We start from the raw sequence: 24,354 nt of genomic DNA on the forward strand, positions 1-24,354 counted from the left end.
TGTCAAAGGCGCACATTATCTGACAGGACTTATTACCAACATTTGATCATTACATTGAGAGTACCGCTTGCAGTTAATTTTTTACAATCAAAGATTGGGGATTAATGGTGCGCTTGGTATCTTGTTTGTCTTATAATTTACAAATAAAGAAGTGTACGTCTCTATATTAATTAATTGACGTGCCTAATAAAGTCGTGTTAGTGTAGATCCATACAAGTATTTAGTGGATTGCATTCACACTTATAATGATAAACATGTGACGATTATAAGGATTTATTATTTTTTAATATTGATCGTCAGTGTTTGATCATTGTCATGAAATACCACTAGCAATTGATGTTATTTTTGAAGGGCTTGACATCAATGGTGCATTAGGTATTTGGGTGAGTAATTTTTTAGTTCTCTATAAACTAATATAGTTTATGTATCTGCAAAATCATGTTAGAATTATAATTCTTAAAATTCTAGCGCTTAGAAATAAAGGAAGAGCATTGTGTTCTTGGATCTAAACTTATGTCAAGATGGAAAAAACTCAAATTCTCTCACTATTCGGTAACTTTAAAGTGAGACTCAAGTATAAAATGTGAGTATACTCCGAATGACATAGTTCATGATCATAAAGTTTTGAATTTCAGAGACATTTGAGGTATTATTTAAGATGACATAATTTTTTTGTCATGTTTTCTTTGCTTAAATTAAAGTGCTTCTAAAGCAATAAAGCGAAAAATAAGCTCTCGTCGGAGAGATAATATTTCATTCGGATTATTAAGCAAAGAAAATCTCAAGAGCACATTAGGTAACTATTTAATCTTGATAAAGCGATATAATTTTGACAATCAAGTTACTTTGTCAAAAATTTAGCATATAGTGTTGTATTTGCACAATTAGTCTTATAACTATTAAAGTTAGAAATGATTCTTTAATATAATCATTTCATAAAGTGTGCAATAAAGAAACAGTTGAAGCAAGAGAAAATAAAATAGTGCTCATTATGTAAATACCTCAAAGGATAAAGGCAAATAAAGACTAATAAGAAAATTTGATCTAAACTGACAAATTTCCAATGATGTTGAAAGACACATTAATCTGGCGGGGAAATAAGTCGGTGAAGATTGATGGTTTTTCAACTACTTGTTAGATTTTTGTTATTAAGTTATATTTGTATTTAAGAGACAATTTGGTGAATCATCATGTGAATTAAGTTTTGTTTTAATGTTATAAATTCTTTATTATTATTTTAAACTAGAGATTCAATTTGTTTTTTAAATACAAATATTATTATAGTCAATTCAGATGACTTGTGACAATCTAACATTGTTGAAAATTTTGAGAAATATAAACTTTGGTCCCATGTTAATGAACATTATGAGACGGAAATTGCAAAGTCTCTTGAAGATATTGAGTTTGGGGGAGAGATATGGTAAAAGAACAAAATTGAGTGAGGAAGAATTGGTTCTAAATCAATTCATATAGTTACTATTTATATAGTAAATTTGATCCTCATAAGGACATTAGTGTTCTTTCTCTCAATTAAGTTAAGAGATTAATTCATGAAGATCAAACTCAATACCTTCAAGAATTAAAGTATGAAGTGTCATAAAGTATTGACTGAAAAGAGAATTCATGTTCGTTTTGTTTTGAAAACTCTATTAGGGCAGTCATGACACTTATTACTTATTATGATTTTTTTTGGAGCTAAATAAGATGGATATCAAGATAGTGTTTCTTGATGGCAACATAAAGAAACACAATAAAGTGCAATCAGATGAAACTTTATGTCAATAGACACAAAGTAGATAATGTGCAAACAAAATAAATCCATTTATTTGTTAAGAAAGTTGTCTCATTAATGATACCACAAAAGTCTCATAAGGTGACTGTCTAATTTGGTTTTGAGATGTATATTATGGAGAATTGTGGATTATACAGGTTCAGTGGGAGTATGTTTATATTCTAAATTTAATGTGTCGAATTTATTTCATTTAGTCAATAATGATATATGATTATTGTGCAAAATCAAGAAATCACTAACAAAAGTTTAGTGACAAAAGATCTTGGGCACATCTCTTTTGTATTAGACATTTTGATACTTAGAGATTATTCTCAATGTATCATTTGAGTATAACAAAAGAGTCGTATCAATAAAATTGAAATTAAATTCGACATGAAAGTCAATAAACTAAGGAATTGCCTTAATTATAAAGGGAGACTATCTAGTCTCAATCATTGTTCAAAAGAAAAATTTGGAAATTTAGAAAATAAAGCATTTTCCTATATGCTTTAGCTTTGAGAAACTTATGTATGATCTTATTTATATGCATCCGGAAATAGCTTATATAATAAGATCATTTGGCAGATACTTGAGCAATTCATAATTTGAATTTGTTGAAAATAGGCCACCATAAGGATTGTTATAGAGAACAATAATTTGTGCTCACATATCGGAGATCTAACAATTTGGAGATCATTAGGATGTTCGACTCCGATCCTTTTAGAATGTCTATATTTAATGGACATTCTAACTCAAGAAATGACTATTGGTATTTATGTCACTTGGTTGCATAAAGTAAAAGGTTTTGAAAGACAAATTAAGTTATATTGTGACATAAATTAGTCGGACAATGTTGTTGTTGAATGATAGAACATATAAAGATAAAGTTTATGCTAGCTGACTCACTAATCAAAGACGTGACACCTAAGGTCTTTCATATTATTTTTGTCACTAAGGATGTCTTGGATTAGTGGGAGTCTCTAATTTGTTATGTTCTAACTTTGGTATTGATAAAGATACATGTTTTGTTAAGGTTTTCTGCAGAAATAAAGTTTGAGGTTATTATTATTATAACTGGTTCTGTATCTTTTGTGCAAATATTGAATTTGCAAACTTCAGTTTGATCTCACTAAAGTTTTCAGTTGGACCAGTTGGAAATAGGCATGATTTAGAGATCACATTGCATGAAATTTCCATGCCACTCATCCATATCAGATCTATGTCGTCAAGTACATTGATGTGGTGGTCGTCGGGGTTCCGTCACGTTATACGTCAGTGACGACAGCCGCGGTGGTCCCATTATTGGTGTATGAGATGGACCAGATTGTAAGGTTGAAATCTAAAGATGAATAGCATTCGGATGCGCGCCTAAGGAATAATGATATAATTATTACGATATGTAGCCCAAGTGGGAGATTGTTGGAATATTTTATAATATTCCAATAATATTATGTGGGCAAATATCTTTATATAATTATATTAGCTATTTATCAATTAGGAGCCTTAATTGATTAAGTGATCAAATAAAGTAAAAGGCTAATTAGATTTCTATTTAGAATTAATTAATTAATTGGATAAGGGCTCAATGTGAGTGGATGTCAGGATGGCCCATTTCGGAATAATGGGAACCCTAATTGGCCATCACCTTATATATAGGCTATGGTCCCCAATATACCGGACATGAGCAAATAATCTCTTCTCCCCATCTGAAGAGAACTCAAGGCATTAGGGTACCGGTTGAGGAAGAACCATACAAGCCAACGGATGCTCGTCGTCCGTCTCTCTTTGTGTTTCAGGATTACTACCAAGAGACTCTGCGGTTAGTTCGTCTAATGGATTCATCACACAGGTATTCCTATTACTATAATCTTGATAAATCAACATGTCGTAGATCCTGTTTTATATACATGCTTGTGTTTATTTGGCTTCCGCACTAAAGTAAGATTATAGATTTAATCTTTATTATTAAGAGCATGTATATGATTAAATTATTAAGTTAATTCCAACAAGTGGTATCAGAGCAGGTCTTCATGTTTAATTTATTGGGATTATTTGGCGTTCAACAATTTATTTTCTTTCTGGATCGATATATATTTTGGGATATAATATATTAATTCACAAAGATTGCAAAGGTAAATAATTATCGGTTCTTATATGAAATCAATTTGTGTCTAGTAAATAAAGAGTTGATTTTGTATATACGGGAATTTTTGACTTTGCTTGCTTTTATACGTACGAAAGTTAGTTCTTCAAAGAATGGTTTTTTGGTTAATTTTCAAATTGATGGTCAACCGAGATTATTTGTCTAAAGTTCTTTGCTTTATTCATAATTTGTGTTAACTTTGCGATTCCGATTCAAATTCATATTTTGCACTATTGTGTGTTACTGTCAATTTATGATTAGATTGAATAAGGTCAGTACGTAACAAATAAAGCTTCAGTTTTAATTTAGTCTAATTTCAAATTATTGTTCTTCAAAGATAAGAATGTATCAAGAATTCGATTCGGTATATAAGTTACAGAGGTAATATGGAATTTGAACCGGTAAAAGACATTTTGTTTGGTATGTGAACTTGAATTGTGAGAGTCACATAATTAAGACCATGAAGAAAATTAAGGCCAGAGTAACATTGAGTTTAAAATTGAAAATTAAAAGATGGATTCTTGATTTTGTATCGTATTTAAAGATTTTTTTTCTTTTTGTGGACAATGTTTTCATCTCTTCGGATTGTTAGAGTTACTCTTTCATACGGTCTGAAATTGTTCATTGATTCAGATATGAGGTTACGAGATAAATTGGTTTAAAGTTTTGATTCTCATGAATTTTGTACCTAAAAAGATTATTTTCAGAAATAAGGTATATGAAGATTTGATAAATATATATATTTGGTTATTGTATATATTTTTTGTAAAAGATTAATTGCCATTAAATAGCAATTATAAGGATTCTCAAAATATTTTGATACAATTTGGTATATGTAGAAATTAAAGGTTGATTCTTTAAATTTTGGAAAAATATAGATTCTATAATTATTTGTTTATTTATAGAATATAAAGTTTTGGTTTCCTTCTGTTTTTGGAAAATACAAGTATAGAATTTCATTTATTTATTTAAAGAATCATTGAGTATATGTGAATCAGTTATAGCATGAATATTCTTTGGTATATATAAAGATTTAATTTTATTTTAAATTAAATATTTGGTTTGTAGCATGATTATGATGTTTGAGTTAATTATTATTAAGTTTCTACAATAGTTTTCTTTTATCATGCTCTTCGGACATATTTCATGCTAATTTAATTTTTTGCTTGTGAGTTTATCCTCACATTAAGGGATGTCGTTTAATCTTGTGATTACCAGGTGACATCATAAGGAAAATGGCCTACATTTTGTGAGTAGTGCCTTGTAAATTTAAGACTCTTCCCATTTGATTTAATAAATTGTTAGGTGATTTTGACTGTCTTGGTTGAAACAACAAGTTGCAAAAGTAACCTCTGTTGCGTAGATTTGATTCAGTTAGAATCACATAAGGATGTATAAAATTATTCATGCAAACTATTTTGGTCTACCAAAAGGTAGACACAGTTCGGCCGAATAATTACATGCATATATATTCAATTTATTAAATTGTCTAGTAATTTTGATTGAATTTGTCGAAACAAAAAGTTGCATAAAGCAACCTTCGGTGCGTAGACTATATTCAATTGAAATTATAAAAGATTTAGTATGAGATTATTCATGCGAGCTGTTACAGTCGGCCAAAAGGAAGATGTGCAGTTTGGCCGAATAATATACATACCTGTGATGGTAAATGTGTGGTAATATAATATTTTAATATAATATTTACAAAAAAGTATAAAAATATGACCAACCTTTTATTTTATGAAATTATTGTTGGAATATTTTATAATATTCCAATAATATTATGTGGGCAAATATCTTTATATAATTATATTAGCTATTTATCAATTAGGAGCCTTAATTGATTAAGTGATCAAATAAAGTAAAAGGCTAATTAGATTTCTATTTAGAATTAATTAATTAATTGGATATGGGCTCAATGTGAGTGGATGTCAGGATGGCCCATTTCGGAATAATGGGAACCCTAATTGGCCATCACCTTATATATAGGCTATGGTCCCCAATATACCGGACATGAGCAAATAATCTCTTCTCCCCATCTGAAGAGAACTCAAGGCATTAGGGTACCGGTTGAGGAAGAACCATACAAGCCAACGGATGCTCGTCGTCCGTCTCTCTTTGTGTTTCAGGATTACTACCAAGAGACTCTGCGGTTAGTTCGTCTAATGGATTCATCACACAGGTATTCCTATTACTATAATCTTGATAAATCAACATGTCGTAGATCCTGTTTTATATACATGCTTGTGTTTATTTGGCTTCCGCACTAAAGTAAGATTATAGATTTAATCTTTATTATTAAGAGCATGTATATGATTAAATTATTAAGTTAATTCCAACAATTATTTTTTTAATTTTTTTTAAGTACATCTTATGATATTATTTTTATATTATACTATATACCTACAAAAATTTGTCCCTTACCAAAAATAATATAATTATCCGTCAAAAACAATATTATAAATTTTATCCCGTAAAAATTAAGTGGCAACACTTTTTTTTCCCCCAAGAAGTGTCAACTCTTTATAATAACTCATTTTAATTAGGGTAATATATATTTCCAGTCCCTACTTAATCACTTGTTTTTATCCCTATAATAATAATAATATATGCCCACTTCACTCAAGAATTTTTGTTAGCTGATTGTGCTTCTATAAACGTTTTCTTTGGATTTAAATGAATAATAATTTATTGATTTATTTGATGGAAAATGTATAATAATTTTATCTTATGCAAAAAATATTATGCAAATATTTAAGTTATGAAGAAGAAAAAGAAAAGAAAAGTGTTGCCACTTAATTTTATTGCTTTTAGGTCGATCAAGACTGATTTATTGCTTTGTGCTCTAGAATAGTTGACTAAAATTAGGCATGGCAATAAAACCCATACCCGTGGGTACCCACCCAAACCATACCCGCTTTGACGGGGAAAATCCGAGTTGACTGGGTTTAGGTTCGGGTTTGGATTTTCCCCGATTTTAAAAGATGGGTTTGGGGCGGGTAATGGGTACATTGATACTCACCCCGAACCCGTCCCCGAACCCGCCCCGCTTATACTAAAAATTAGATTTTACCTCTTTTAAATTAGAAACGCTTAAACAATCTCTTAAATTACGTTCATATATTTATTTTTTATTTTAATTTGAGTATTAAACAAACCATTTTCTCTATTTTTTTCCTTTATTTAAAAAAATATTGTTGAGAGAAAATAATTTTGGATATTTAACTTTTTTTTAATAAAAAAATACTAAAATATAATCTAAATTCATGTGGAAAGAGGCGTAATGGGGATACCCGAAACCCGATGGGGATACCCAATCCCCGTTAGGTATGGGTTTGGGGAAACCCGAACTTTATGTGTTTGGATTTGGGGAGGGCAAAACCCGTCCCCGCCCCGCCCCATTGCCATGCCTAACTAAAATGAATTTCTTTTTGTGTCTGACGATTTCAATCATGATCATCTCCCACTAAGCCACTACTCAATTTATTTATTTATGTTTTAATCTCAAGAAAGTTTGTTAAAAAAACAACGAAAGAATGTACAGAAAAAAGAAAAAAAAAACAACGAAAGAAAAGCAAATTTGTAAAATGAATATGGTGCAAAAATAATAGGCGTGAATTGAGGTATGGTTGTTAACTTTTCAATGTCCATCCACTAACAATTAATAATATGGATTGAATGTAACTTTATTTAATTGGGGTGGGATGCGGAAGTCAACCGGTTAAACTAGTTAAGCGAAGGGTTAAGGAATTGGAGGTCCAGCGTTCAAGTACTCTCAAGGAGAAAAACTAACATAATTGTAATATAGTGAGTACTAACAAGGTCATAAAACTTAAAGGATAGGAATAGAATAGTTAGAGTGGAGAAAGTACACTTAAAGAAAGAATCTTGTTATTGTATTGAAGTAGTAATGTAAAATTCATTGAGACAGAAGTCATAGCTGCTCTATAGTACAAACACTAAAAAAAGGAAAGAAGGAATATTCAAAGAGAGTGAAATTCAAGAGGGGTGACAAAAACTACACATTCCACACGTTTAACGCCATACTCGATTCTTATCTTATGCTGTATTCCCCAAAGCCATGGAGCATTATGTTTAGGCAGTATAATGTGAGTGCCCCTTCTTGAAGAATGTTGAATTGCTTGCTAAGTATCCTTTTGCTTCAACAAACTTGAGAAAACTTAATTACTTGATCATACTCGATTCTCAAAAACTTGAGAAAAAATAGATTCTTCTTTCGAAAGCAATATCTATATCAGCTTCTTCTTTCGAAAGTAGCTCTGCAGATACCAAATCTGCAATGCCGAAACCAAAATGCAGAGACCAAGAGACATGATGCTAAACCAAGCCACTCTAGCATTTGTTCTTTCACTCACTTCCCTCATTGTTGCTTCCCTGTATCAATGTCCAAGAAAGTTAATTAGTTACTGGCAGCTATTGTGAAGTACTAGACACAATATAATCATTTTTTTTTTTTGTTTCCGAAAGGTAGCATAACAGGCCTTTTTGGCGTAACGAAGATACTCAACTACTGGTTGACAATTATTGAAATTGAGATGGCGAACCGAGTAAAATATACATTGTCAATGTGGAACAGTTTCACACATTTATTCAATCTTTGTGATACTGTTATATTAGTTCCTAATTATCACATAAAGTATCTATGTGATTAGATGCAGATAGTGGATACAAAGTAAACTTGTGCAATGAAACTAATAACTAATTTACCAAACTTCTGATCAAATTTACCGATCAATTAATACAGCGTCATTTAATCAAAATTTATAAGTAAGAGTAAGAAACTTACTTATCCTTCAAATAAATTAGATACTGGTGGATGGCATCCACTATTCCTTCAAGCTTCCTGACTTCAAGTTCAACGCCCTTGAATCAAATCAAACATTAGATTATAAATCAAAAAAAAACATTTATAACAAATTAAATACAAGTATTCAACAATTCCATTCATATATTACAAAAACGCGACAGAGCATGAATGGAGAATTTCGGTCACCTCAATCTTTTCTTTCTTTGCAACAGAATCCCAATCCTTGGCTGAAATTCCAGTTTTCCAATCAAGGCTGACACTTGCACTACCTTCTTGTTGTGTACCATCCATCGAAAAGCACGCCACATAGTTTCCACTTTCGGTTGATGTAAATGCAAACTGCCCTTGTGTTACATTTTGATTATGGTGCAGCTCGTTTCCATAAGGAGATGTTACCTGCAAAAATATAAATCAAATAAAATCAGATAATCACTAGATATCCTTTAAATTATATTTATAATAACTTGATAATTTAATGTTACAAAATATAGCACCCACAAAGATCGAGAATGAGAGCAGATTCATTAAATGTTCATTTATCATAAATAGGATTACAAGTTGTTGCAAATTTGAAAACCATCCTTAAGTTGTACATCCGCGGCCAGCAAATTCGACGACCAAATTCAAGGGTTATAAGAAGTGATAAACATTTTCTCACATGAGACATTCTCACTACAAGTGATTATCCACAGTTACCATCTTCTATAAGTGATTATGAACTTTGTTTGAGAGAAAAATATCACACGAGCTTATGAATTTTTTTTCCCTAAGCTTTTTTTCATGAGCTCCCCTAAGAAGCTTATGATTTTGGGATTACAAAGTCCTAAAAGCTTCTGACCCAAAACAAGAAACACACGGACCTCTAGACTCGGATGCTTCCACTCTTCATAGTACCCTTTTATGTAGTAGAGAGATAGAGAAAATAAGCATTTGGGTTTCGAAAATTCTAGGGATCTTGCAATTTAGTCCCTCAAATTTGCAAAATACTAATTAATTTATCTAAACTTAGCAGTGATTAGGGAAGATGATTAAAAATAAAACATACCTTTGCAGTAATTGTGTGTTGACCTTCATCAGAAACAACATAGTAATCAGCTAAAACGACCACATGTGTTTGAATTTCCTCAGACACACACTTAGATTTAGTTCCTGAACTGGGAATGGTTAACCACACAGCCTCTGATTTTAGAGAAAGATTTGTTAAGCACAATAACAATAACAAAGTGATTCCACTTCCATCTCTTAACTTCATAGCTTCACACTGTGTATTTATTTTTAGATCTAAATAAATTTTCTCAAGATTTCCAACAATAGAAAACACAATTTCTTGTTGTAGTATTATTTGTCTCTTGCGTTTGGTTGAGGTAATGTTTGTTGTTTATTTATTAGTATCTTTTATGGAGCAACAGTGTTTGTGTTTTTTCTTGGTTAGGTTCAAATTTTAGTTTGGGAGAGTTTGAAAAGGAAGAAGGAGCGCGTGTGTGTAAGATGAGATTTGGAAGTTGTGACGCGTTTGAAGCTTACATGGCAAGGTGTTGACCAATAGTATTCACGATTCAAAGTCTTCTATGTAAAGGAAAGTTGCCACGTAACCAAACTCATTCATCCACGCGCCTTTTGACATTCACGTTGTTAAATAAATAAAAAAATGGCAAATGCTAAATAGTGCCCCCGGGCACTCTTTAAGCCCATAAATAGTACTCCCTCCGTCCCAAAAAGAATGACCCATTTTGAATATATGCACTATTCATATATATTGTTTTGACCATATTTTTCTACTAATAAATAAAAATAAATATTAACATATAAGATGTTGTTAGATTCGTCTCGATGAGTATTTTCAAAATATCAATTTTTTATAATTTTTACTATTATACAATTAAAGATATTAGTCGCCAAAGTTATGCATTGACATGCGTGTTTCGGTCAACTGGGTCATTCTTTTTGGGACGGAGGGAGTAAACTTTTTATAGAAATTTTATCGGAATGCGTAAAGTCAACGCATTGAAAATTGTAATGTTTAACTTTTTGAATAAAAAGTTTCTTTAGAATGCTTAAAGAGTGCCCCGGGGCACTCGTTAGCAAGACCCAAAAAAAATTATAAAGATGAGGGAATAAGCTAGGAAAAAGAATTACACATAAATCAATTCAGATCCCACCGTCCACTTATCGGAGTTTCATTTAACGTCAAAATTTTACTCTGTATTTTAGTTTTTCAATTATGTTTGATTTTATATTATTTTTATCGAAATGTTTTTGTTAAATTAGAATCATTTTAACTACACAAAAAGACCACAGCTAAATGGAAATTTTTGACACATGTCAATCACACATACAATCTGCACAAATCCTAGCTGGAAGAATTTGAAAAAATTTGCTTCTTTTGGCCAGCAATTTGAATTTTATTTCCCTCTCATTCATCACTTAGCTTGCTGGGCCATAAACATATGTCCAGCCCAACAAGGCCCAACCAAGCCCGGTCCTGTTTGTTGAAAAGAATAAAAAAAACGCATGCGGGCAAAACAGGACAGTGGAGGAGCATCGATAAGTTGTTTTCATTGTTTCAGAATGCAGAACTCCTCTTCTTCTTTTGGTATGAAATTTGAAACCATTTTCACAACCAAAAAGTTTCAGTCACTTATTGATGCAACATCTTCGTCAAACCAGTTTCACGTATTGTGTGAGTCATCCCTTTCATTGCAGAGTTTTGTATCTTTCTTAGGTCAGGTCACTTTCACAATTCACAAGTAAGACTAACAAACCGGGAATTCTTTCATTTGAAATTCAAAAACCTCTTTCATTTAGCTTCCTCTCTTTTTTCGATTCTTTCATTTCTCCCTCTCTTTTGACAAACTCAGAGAACGAATGATGAAGCAGAGAACACGACTGCAACGAAGGTATGCACTTCAGATCCATTTTTCGTTTTTTGATTTACAGATTCATATTTATTTTTGAATTCCAGATCTATTCTATTTTTGTTCTTCAATTTATGTTGATGATGCTTCTTCATTCCTCACATCGTGTTTTTTTCTTCTTCTTCTTCTTCATGTGCAATCAGAGATTGCTGCTGACGAATCTGAGAAAAAAGGTATGTCATTTAACCGTATTATATGAATTTGGGGGAGCTGTTCTCTCCCCGTAATTTTCTATTTTTGTTCTTGCCTTGGATTTCATGATTTTTTATTACGTTTTTTTTTTTGCTTTGAATTTCATGACTAATTAAATGTGCCCTTTCATTAAGGTATGTAAATACATGGGGTTTCTGCAATTTTCACGGCTGGAGAAGTATCCAAATGAAGCAGGTATGTTTTTTAATTTTCTAAATTATTGTTTAAATATTTTGCTATAATAATTGTTTTTCTAATTCCTTTGATTCAATGTTTACTTTAATTAATGGTGTTCCTAATTCCATTTATTTATTTTTATGTTTGTGTGATTTTTTGGATGATCAGATTTATGATTGAATAAAAATGGACCAAAGTGTTTCAGAATTCAATTACCAGATATTGTTGTTCATGAATTTGAGGAAAAAGGTATGTTTTCTTCTTTGAAATGCCTATTCTTCTTCAATACTGTTTCTTATATCCGATTTTACGATCCTTTTTCTATTTCTTTGAAAATATTGTTGCTTAGTTGTCATATTTATTAGGATTTGTTTCTATCGTTTAGTTAATAATCCCTACTTTTTAGGAGTTAGTGGCGTTTAGATGGTTTTCTCCAATGATTGATTTGTTTTTGTTAAATTTCAGATTTTTTTTTAGATTTGTATCAATTTTAATTAGTTTTATTTGTTATTTGTAAACTTTAATCTAGGAGAAAACCAAACTGATATAACCCAGTCCTTATTGCATTTGCTTGAGGCCAAACAAAAAAATCTCCTTGCAGGACTGATGCTGCTGCTACTGTTGTTTTCTGCTTTGTTGGAATCAATTTCAAAATTCAATTTCTCCCATTCTTTTTCAATATCTAAACTCACTTTCTTACTCATCTCTCTCCATTTTTTGTTGATTCTTCGAACTTCTTCTATCTCCATGAACCAACCTTCTTGGATGGCACAAGCCACAATCTCCAAAGGTTTCAAATTGCTTCTCCATATGTTATTTTATGATTTAATTTAATCACATGTTTAATTTTTTGTCTATGTTTGCAAATTAGGTTTTCTTCTCCATCGAATCCTCCAACCTGTTTCAAGACCCATCCCGCAGGTAATTTCAGTTTCGTTCTTTAGAGATCCAAAATATTTTCACTTCCTTGCTTTTATCCACGTGTATGAAATCAACTGTAATAATCTATTTGCTCTTTGCAGGCCAAAAGATTTGTAGACTATTTGGCTACTTTGGTCCTCTAAATGAAGTTTTCATGCTTGTGATTATTATATTAGGTAAGCTTATTTACTGTCTTAAAACACAACTTATATATAGCTTCTATGTGTTGTTTTAATTTAAAGTTTTAATTTTCCTGTTTGATGTGTTACATGTGAAGTTGTATAGTGTTATATAGAAATTGATTGATATTTCTAATTTCAAACATGAGTTTGAATCTGCTTGAATGGTAGTTTATAATATTTGAATGGATTGTCTACTTTATTTTAATTTTGATTGTAACTGATATGTTGCTTTGTAGTTTATCAATTGGTTTTGCTACACCAATAAATAACTATTGTTATACATGAAATAGTGAAGAGGATTGGTTGCATCCTCCAAAAAAATAGGTTTTGATATTTTATTGATTACAAATTAGTAGATCTAATGTTTATTTGTTTATCTTTTTGATCAGTTTATATGTATTGAGCACACTATTATTTAATTGTGAGATGCTAATTTGAATAGTTTGGGATCAAAGACTACTTTTTTTTTTGTTTTGGTAAATTAGTTTGGATTATTGGAGAAACCAGTTCCTATTTTTCCTCAAAAAACCCATGTTGATAGCAACCTCTTTTTAGTTTGATTTCAAGTTATTAACTAATATAAAATATCCTATCAATTGGTGTTTACCTCTTTTTAGTTACTATTTTTTGTATTTATTCTTTTTATATCGATTTTGGAAAAGAGGTTTTTGAAAAGATTGTTGATGACAGGGATATGACAAAGATTGTTACCATTATTGCATTCTCTTTGATGAAAGTAATATTCTTAAATTAGCTTCGAAAATGTTTTCACAAATTAAAGAACACATAGGTTTCAATTCAATAAGATTGGCTTTAAGAGGCATGAATTCAAAAAGATTGGCTTTAAGATTTCAATTCTTGAATTGGCTTTAAGTTTGTAATTGTTTTATCTATTTTTTCTTTGAAATCAGAAATTATTTACTCTAGCTAATGTGGGTGACTATGAGTTTGTCTATTGAAAGAATCTAAACAATATGCAGCTACTAATTTGCATGAGTTTGTCTATTCAAATTAGTAACTGTTGCTACTAATATGAAGCCCATTTTCATTTTTAATTAGGATAATTTTCATGAGTTTGTTTTGACTATGAGTAAGTTTTATGAACATACTTATTTCTTTTAGCTTTGTTAAACTTTGGCATATTACTTATTGTGCACTTCATGGAGAAAAGGAATTATTAACCTTTTTCTATATCAACATTGTTGAAGGTTTTAGAACCAGTCTCTTTGAATGCTTTTCATTTTTGTTTTTAAATAATGCAAATATCTGATCTATTTCTTTTTTGGATTTTCAATTCAGCAGTTAACTTTACATTATTAATCTTTTTTGTGGTTAGAGCACATTGGATAGTGCAATGGGTTGCTAGCTTTTTACCAATATTCTATAGCCTTATGTTCACTTTTAATTTCATTTGTAACAGATGGTTAAGAAATTTGTCTAATCATTTACATTACCAATTTTGAATCCCAGTTCATGCCTTGGACTCAATGAAATGTGTGGCTGCCAGAAGAGGATATTTACATTAAGTTTCTTACTTCCTTTTCATTGATGAAGAACGAGGTAGTACATTAAGCTATCTTCCATAAATTAATTTATTATTGCTATCTATCTTTTATATTTGTTCATTATCCTATAAATGTATTTGTTTTTATTTTCCGATCTACTGAGTTTGAAGTGTATGAATGATCGCTAGCATGGAGTAAGTAACATGAAGGCTAACATAAAGGTTAACCAAAAACCCTTTTATACAATATTTGTATTCTGGCAAAAGCTCGAAAAACTTTAAAACCAATTATGAAGGCTTGAACCAGAATGTGTTGGTGATTTTTACAAAAAAGATGAAGCCATGGATGTTGTTGATAGAATTATGAATTATGAAGGCTAACCTGAATGTGTTGGTGATTTTTCTCTTCTTTTTTTTTGTTTGTTTTGGTATATATAGTCTGAAATAATACTTTGTGCTACTAAATACATGCAACACTTTCTTTAATTTTCTCATTATCTAGAGTTCACTTCTTTTAAACATGTTATCAAATTTATTCTTCTTTTGGTTGGTAACTCCTTTTGATAACTCATCTTTTGTTGATATAAAACTCTTCCAAATTCTATAATATTTGTTGAAGTTGGATTAGTGTTCCATTAGTTTATATGTGATGGGTGTACCATGTACAGATCTGCCAATAAAATTTTGGTGTATGCAAATTCTATAACCCTTTTAATAACTCATCATGATATGAATTGTGTTTTGCAGATAGATTTTGGGGTTTGTGGGAATTGTGTTCTATTTTCTTAGATTTACCTCTTTTTGACCAAATATTACAGAGCATGTCATACGGAAAAGATTAGAAAGGAAGGAGCAAGAAGATTAGCTAAAGATTGAGTGCAACTAAGATAGATATAGTTTGTAATAAATATAATACCCTTAAATGTTGAATAAAATCACTGTCTAACATTGTTTTTCCAATATAATTATGCTTATTCAATAGCTTTAAAGCATTGCTTTATAGTTTAGCTTTTTTTTCAAATGCATTGATTTGGTGAATTAGTCTTCAATTAGATTTATTTTGGTTTTTTGTTTTTTATTTTTCCTTTTTGTTGATAGTTTCATTGCATTTTCTACGTTGCTCTATAGTTTTTCAATCACATTAATTATTAACATTCATATTCACGATGAAGCTAACCGTATTAGTATAAAACAAAATACGTTTAAAACGTTCTCTTTATTAATCAATTCTTATAAGACGGGAGGTTATAGTATATACTATTGATATTATTATTTTTGTTCGATCTGATGTTAGCGAGGAAGAATATATATCGGAAAGTTAATGCAAGGATGAGGAAATAGACAAATGAAAAAGTAAGTGGAAGTGAGGATGAAAGCAAAGTAATGAAAGCAAAGTAATTGAAAGGATTAGTTTTCTTTGGATGTAGCTAAGTCGCCTCCAATTTTGAAACTAGAGGAATTCACTATATCATAAATTAAACTTGCACATTTAATAAAATCTGTTTATGATCCATTAAGTTTAGGCATAAACATGATACTTCATACTTGATTTGGTGTTAGTGTTGTGGCTACTGGACATAAGTGTGTTCTCCTTTAATGTGTCCTTTGTTATAAGGATCAGATGTATTTATTCCATACTTTTAAATTATAACCTGCATCGGCTTAGAATGACACAAGTCATTAGATTGCTCTAATTTATTCTATTTTGTGAGGTTTTGACTCTGATTCATGGCAGATAACCTGACACAAGTCAACTATGAAATACCGTCAGACAAAAAAATTCCACATCTTTTGGCAAAATAGCAGTTCAATATCAAGCTTAAATTTTGAATTTGGAGTTAGACAAAAGTTATGTATTTTAGGACTTTACGAAAACTATGATTTAAATTTTTTTCTTATTATGTTTTCTATCCTCGGGCAAGTGAATTATGTAACCTTAGTTGTAGTAATAACTTCATTCTATTTCTTAACAAGTACATTGAAGAATATTTGAAGAAGTACATTTCCATTTCTATTATCTAAGAAGTATGCTTAATTTCTGCACAAAATATTTGAGAACTACTGCCTCTCATACCACATCCTCACCAAAAGAACATATTAATATGTGAGAAAAACATAGAAGTACTGGCGTTTTTCTTTTCTTTTTTGTAGTGTAGTGTAGGATTACAAGTATATTATCTTTTAATAGATATAAATATAACTTATAAGTGTACAAACATAAAAACACCAAGAAAATGAGGTAAGTGAAGCATAGTTTTGTCTTAATTTTAAATTTCTTTTTCTTTCTGAAATTAATGGTTTAGTTATATATCCAGTTATATGTAAAAGTTAGCATATTTCTATTTTGGAAAATTTTCTTTGGTACAGTGTAAACATTCACTTTGAAAAGGAACAAAGAGTAGTAGGCAATAGGCAGTATCCTTGATTTGAAATGAAGAAAACAAAACGAAATACCATTGATAGTTAAAATTTTTGTCACTATTGTTCGATTCTTACAACACGCTACCTTTTGGCACTCCCCGTGCAATGTCAATATTATAGAGGGATTGAATTTTAAGTTATCCCATTTTATGGAAACAATTTTATATAGAATAAATTGTAGGTTTTAAAAGTGAAAATTTGTTGACATAAAACACGAGGAGTGTCCCATATGGATGCTGAATTAAAGGAATTTCAAGTTATCCCAATCTATGGAAACAATTTTATATAGAAATTGTAGGTTTTAAAAGTGAAAATTTATTGACACAAAACACGGAGAGTGTCCCATCTGGATGCTGAAGGGAAGAAATTTCAAGTTATCCCAATCTATGGAAACAATTTTGTATAGAAGAAATTGTAGGTTTTAAAAGTGAAAATATATTGACACGAAACACGGGGAGTATCCCATATGGATGCTAAAGGGAAGAAATTTCAAGTTATCTCAATCTATGGAAACAATTTTGTATAGAAGAAATTGTAGGTTTTAAAAGTAAAAGTTTATTGACACAAAACACGGGGAGTGTCCCATATGGATGTTGAAGAAATGAATTTCAAGTTATCTCAATCTATGGAAACAATTTTGTATAGAATAAATTGTAGGTTTTTAAAGTGAAAGTTTATTGACACAAAACACGGAGAGTGTCCCATATGGATGCTGAAGAGAATGAATTTCAAGTTATCTCAATCTATGGAAACAATTTTGTATAAAAAAAATTGTAGGTTTTAAAAGTGACAGTTTATTGACACAAAACACGGGGAGTGTCCCATATGAATGCTGAAGGGAAGAAATTTCAAGTTATCTCAATCTATGGAAACAACTTTGTATAGAAGAAATTGTAGGGTTTAAAAATGGAAGTTGTTTGTTTGTTGATTTATGTTCTAAGTATAACAACAATTATATTATTATGTCTTTTTTATAAAAAAACACAATTGTCTAAGTGATGTATTTAATCGTCCTCGCCCGTGCGTTGCACGGGTTCCTAACTAGTTCTTTACATTTTGTAGAAACGGCCTCAATTTCCATTTCCAACTCATGATGTTTTGGTACGATATGTTATTCCTTTGAAGTTAGACCTACGGTGTATTAGTGAAGTGTGATGTTTATAATGCTTGTAACAAAACATTGTTGCTAATAATGAAAGACATATTGTTCAACTATGAAATAAATTTAAATTGAACGATGCTATTTTTTAATATTTTTTATCACAGATGTATTCAGATTGAAAATAATGAATTGAAAGATGCTATTTTTTAATATTTTTTTATCACAGATATATTCAGATTGAAAATAATGAAACTCAAGATGACATTGAATATGTTGATCCTCAGAGTTCCAACAGTTTATTAAATTAAGTAAAAGTGATAAGATGTTCTTAGACTTAGTATAGTACTAGTTGTTAACATTAAATTAGAGTGATTTAGAATTCTTATCACGCTTTTCATTACCTTTTTGGTATTATGTATAAAGAACTCTAAATCACTTAATTTAATGTTAACAACTAATACTTAAAATTATTATTTATAAAATATTAAATCTAACAACATCTTATCACTTTTAATTAATCTAATAAACTGTTAGAACTCTCTCCGAGTTGCATTATTCTCAATCTGAATCATAAAAAAAATTAAAAATAGCATCTTTCATTATATTTATCTCATATAGTTGAAGAGTCCTTAATTATAAGCAACAATTTTTCCTTACAAAAATACATTATAAATATCACAGTTCACAAATACAACAAAAGAATAACACTCTGTACAAAAACATCATGAGTGAAAATGAAAATTGAGACAGATTTTACAAAAACAATTCCAATTTAACACAAAAACATTTCCATAAATATAACATGAAAATAAAAAATAATTGACTAATTAAACTAAAATATAGAATAAACGTAAAACATTAGCTAATCACAAAATCAATTGGTGTTGGTTTAGAACCTTGGAGTGTGCTCCTAGGTTCAAATCGTTGGGCTAGTCAAATAGAGCAAAGCTCTTATTATTAATTAATGGATTTTATTAATTATTATTAAAAAGGGGATAATATTTATAATGTATAAAAGTAACAAAAATATGAAAATAGATTCATTCTATAAATTATATTATATAGATTAAATACAAGGAAAAAAAAAATATTTATTATGATTTGGTTTGACAAGGGAAAGACCTGCTCCTGCGTATTCATGCGTATTCATATGCATCACATAAATCAAAACACACGTAGTTCTTCTAGAGAATATTTATTTGTTAGATCAATTTTATCATTTTATTTTTAAGAACAGTAGTGAAAATAAGAATGAAATAAATAAAAAGTGAAAATTGAATACGCGCGGTTGTTATTGGTTTTGTTTACATTACAAGTGGGAGAGTTACGTGATCGATGTTGAACAGGTTGCCGGAGAAGAAAATGGTTATTGACATAACATAAAACAATGATGGTTTATAGTGGCAAAAAAACACCACTTTCGAATAACACAGCGAGAACTGTAAGAGATCACTTAAATCAAATTTAGAATGATTGATTTTATTAATAAACCAAATTTTCTTTATAATATAAAAATCTTGATGTTATAAGTGAGTAAAAGAAAAATAAAGAAAACTGTTCATTTTGACAAAAGGACTCTTTCCGTTGTTGCTTATAGGACTCTATGCAAAAAATGTTAAAACCTTTTTAATCTTAGGGTTAGAAAAGTGTTTTAATTTATTTGCATGTTTTTTATGCATCATTCATTTATTGTATTTTTATTATTTTTTTGATTTTTTTGTTTTGAATTAAGCAAATTAAATAAATTAGATGAATAAGAACAAAAAAAAAATAGCGGACAAACAAAAAAATATTATATGAGATCTAGTCCGTCTGATAGACGGTTCTTGTTTGATTAGGAGGAGGGAAATGCTGAGGCCGCTTGATCAAGTATCAAGAGCTGAAAGTGAATAGCGCGTGAATTCGAATTTAAACAATAATCCACACAAGCATAACATAAACACAAATTCGAATTTAAACAAATTCATGAATTGTGCAGCCTATACAACGCAAGTAAGGAATTTTAAAAGGGGTGGTAACCTGGATTGCAGTGAATTCCACTAATTTGATGGAGGCGGTGGTGACGGATTTTTGGGTTCTATGCAAGGTGTCGTCGCCGGATGATGGAGGCGGTGGTGACGGATTTTTGGGTTCTGTTGTTTTTGTGTCTGCTGTATTTTCTGTGTGTGGCTACTGATTGTGGCTACTTTTTTCGGGTAAAATTGATGTATATTTATAAGCACATATTAGGTTTAGGAGTTCAATTTTTTTTTGGCGGAGGTTTAGGAGTTGAATTCGGTTGCTTTAATTTGGGAATGGATTTGTATAAAGTATAAACTAAGAGTGGATTTTTTTTTTTTTTGACAGAACTAAGAGTGGATTTGTATCGACGGGAATGCGGATATTTAGTTAAGATTTTTTTTTCTTTTTTTTATCTTGTTTTTTATATTTTTCTTTGTGGTTTTTGACTAAAATAAAAAATAGTAAGAAATATGGTCTAGGCACATGTTAACCTATGGCACGTGTTAAGAAGCATTTAATTAGCTAATTTAGGGGTGTATTCAATTAGGATTTCAATGGATTTTAAAAGATTTTTTTATGATGATAAAATCTTGTGGTATTCAATTAGGATTTTAAAAGACTTTAAAAAAGTCTAGTGGTATTCAATTAGGATTTTAAAAGACTTTAAAAAAGTCTAGTGGTATTCAATCAAGATTCTTTACAACTTACAAAAAGTCTTGTGGTATTCAAAAGTATTCTAATTTCGATGGATGGTTTAAAAAATAGGATTTTAATGGATTTTGGTGGACTTTTTAGTGAATTTTGAGCTACAAAAAGTCTTTCCTCATATCATGAGATTTTGATGGATTCTCATTTTTTTTTTTATTTCTTTCACCTTTCCTCATGTTTCTATTTCATGTTTCCTGATTATTTCATGTTTTTTTATAATCGCTTATATTTTCTCCATACCTCTCTATCACGATTCCTCTTCATGGTTGTCCTACTACCGTAGATAGTGTCACGATTCATTATAGGATATAGACATTGAAAATATATACAACAACAACATGTTTCAACAACAACAACAAACATTGTTCGTCATTTTTTTTAATTGTTTTTTTGTTTATTCATTGATTTTTTTTTTTGTAGAATTTTATTCATTGATTTTTTTATTATATTAATGATTGTTGATTTTTTTAAGGAATGATTAATTTTCATTGATTGATTCATTATTATTTTAGAAGGAATTTATATCGAATTTATTGACTCATTTAAATCTTAAAAGTCTATAAAGTACTTCAAAATCTCAAAAGTCTGTGTCATAAAGTCACACAAATTCTTGTGTTAAGAATCTTGATTGAAAAAGTCATTCAAAAAAGTCTTCTAAAATCTCATAAAATCAATACAATCTCACAAAGTCTTTTAAAATCTTCAAGATTTTTTTTGCTAAAATTGTCTTGTAAAATCTTAATCCAATACACCCCCCTTATTTAATTTTGTTAAGCCGGAAAAAAAATTATACAAGTTATATAAAACTAGCGACTAGACAGACGCGTTCTGCTGCTGTCTATGTTTATTATGCAAACTTATGTAAAAAAAAAAAAGACATGTTTTATGTTAATAAAAAAAAATTTGCTCCTCCAAAAAAAAAAGTCTTATGTTATGTTGAGTTTGTTAATAAAAAATTTATGTTGCTAAAAAAATCAAGGGTATTGTTGGTATTATAAAAAGTCACACAAAAATTTGGTGTATACTCTGTTGAGGCAAAATCCTAATTTGATGTTTTAAAGATAACAAACATCTTAATTATATTTTAAATGAATTCTGATCTTTTTGTGATCTAACAAGTGCTCTTGAGTGATTAATATAGACAGGAACAAAAGTTCATTCATTATATATCACTACACTTAAAATGATTGAAAACTGCAAGTTTATGAGAATGAACATAGAACATTCTTCAGTCTGCACTTTTTCTCACGTGCAAAGCTATACATCATCAATAAGCACTTAATTGATATCATCTGAACAAGAGACAAATAAGCACTTTTGCAAAGGACTTTATTGAAAAGAATCTCTACACGATATAAGTCATTTAAAGGAAGGATTAAATGATAGCAAAAGAAAGCTTCCTATTTGTTCATGTTTAATAAACATGAACATGTCTTTGACAATTTATTTCTCAAGCTCACATGCTCTATTCAGAGATTATTTGAAGACATTTATGGACCAATGAAAAGGAGACAACAAGTTTGAAATGGTACTTCTCAAAGGACTTCATAAAATATATTTCACTATGCTCTTGATCTACAATGAAAAGCTACTTGTACTTTTACAAATACACATGAATAGTAAAAGGATAAGAAGACCAGCTATCATCATATGATCATCATGAATATCTTGAGGCCCACTAAATCAAAACAAGCAATGCACATCTCTCAATTTGATCTAGGCCAAGAATCAGAAAATACTCTGGGAGAACGATCTAAGAACGTTCCAGAATCAAGCAGACTTTCTGCTCTTGATCGAAAGATTCTCTCCAGTTGTATCCAGCTGTTGTAATTGATCTTTCAATGCTTCAACCGTGCTTGTTCTTGGAAAACAAGTTCATATAGCTCAAAGATGCTCAACCTCACGCTCCTCATGACATCATCATTCTAAGAACATTCTCAAGAAGCATCTTCTCTCTCATCAAATATTATTTGAATAATATTTGATCTGATTTTTTAAAGACTAACGGCTAGTCTTTGGCAACACTCCAACTTGCTTGGAGACCACGAAACAAAGGACAAACAACATCTATAAATAGCACACTTGGGTGCTTTGAAGATTCAAGAGTTTCAACTACAAATTTCAACATCTACACTTGTCTTTTTCGACCAAGTCATTAAACTCTTCCACTCTCACTCCAGCTCTCTAACATCACATACTTGGATCAGTATATCATTGAGTGAACTAAGTGTATTCTTCTATTAGCTTATCAACTTGATTTTCTCTTCATTTGAAAGCTTGTGATCCGAACAATTCATTGTAAAAAGATTGGCTCAAGTCAATACGTAACTATTGATTGAGTGACATCTTAGTTTGTAGGACTGAGGTAGATATTAAGCTTGTAGGGCTTAATGTTATTGATCTTGGTTTAGATTAAGGAGGTTTGTAATTTGAGATTACTAGTATCTCAAGATTGTAGTGGATACTCATGGAGCGTGAGGAACTGGACGTAACCCATACTATTAGGGGGTAAACCAGTATAATTGTTGTGTGTTGATTTTCTCTTCCCTCATCTTTTATTTTGAGCAAACACTAAGCACACGTAGTTTAAGTTAGGCACACACAAAAGTTGTAAAAAATTAATTGAAAAGATGATGAAATGATGTTTCATGAATCATATTGATGGTGTGTCTAATATGGATATCTCAAAAATAGTCAAAAGGTGATCCATTACCATTTTTAATAAATAAATTTAAAAAATATATTTTATGTCAATTCATGTGTAAACTTAATACTTTTTAATTAGTTCTTCTATTTATGTTTATAATATTATATGAATCTCTCCAACAAACATTTAAATTTCTTTAACAAAAGATTGATCAAACATGAATTTTTATACACAAACTCTATTTTAAATAAAAATTTGAGTATTTTTTTTCTCCAAAAAAATATACTTAAATACTTCGACAAAATAAATTATACATTTTAAAACATCTATAAATATTAAACAATAAAACATTAGAAGGGATGCTTAAAAAAATAAATTAAGAAGAATATTTGAATTAGTAATATATAATAGAGAATTTTGGGTTGTCCAAATAGTGGGGGTTTGAAACCCGCACAAACGATAAACCTGTTAAAAAATTCTGGATGGTATGGTTTAAAACCCCCGCAAACAGAAAAGTTACAAACTATATAGACTATTTAGCGGGGGTTTAGAACCACCGTTAGATAGTATACCTATGGAAAAAAAAATGAAAATTCTGGGACTGGCCATGGTCCTGCCTAGTCCATGAAGGCATATAAGATCTTGTATTTTTTTTAAATAATATATATAGATGTAAATATTAGCATATAAGATCTTTTTTAATGTTTTGATGAGTATTTTCAAAATATTAACATATTCATTTGTTTAGAGATATTAGTGATCAAAATTGTACAATGATTAGATATTATAGTTAAGGACGGAAGGAGTACTATAATACTCAATTTTATTCACCAAAACAAAAC

General features: G+C 30.0%; 1 protein-coding gene across 1 annotated transcript; it reads right to left on the minus strand.

Moving 5' to 3' along the window:
• Positions 1–7,783: 7,783 nt before the first annotated feature.
• Positions 7,784–10,274, minus strand: LOC123909759 (transmembrane emp24 domain-containing protein p24delta4-like). Its single transcript, XM_045960645.1, has 4 exons — positions 9,788–10,274; positions 8,929–9,138; positions 8,722–8,798; positions 7,784–8,309 (listed from the first exon to the last, which is right to left on the minus strand). The coding sequence occupies exons 1-4, from the start codon at positions 9,992–9,994 to the stop codon at positions 8,165–8,167; spliced, it is 639 nt and encodes a 212-aa protein (XP_045816601.1). The 5' UTR covers positions 9,995–10,274; the 3' UTR covers positions 7,784–8,164.
• Positions 10,275–24,354: the final 14,080 nt, after the last annotated feature.

This window comes from Trifolium pratense, linkage group LG2 (assembly GCF_020283565.1).
Source record: "Trifolium pratense cultivar HEN17-A07 linkage group LG2, ARS_RC_1.1, whole genome shotgun sequence".
Classification (NCBI taxonomy): Eukaryota; Viridiplantae; Streptophyta; class Magnoliopsida; order Fabales; family Fabaceae; genus Trifolium; species Trifolium pratense.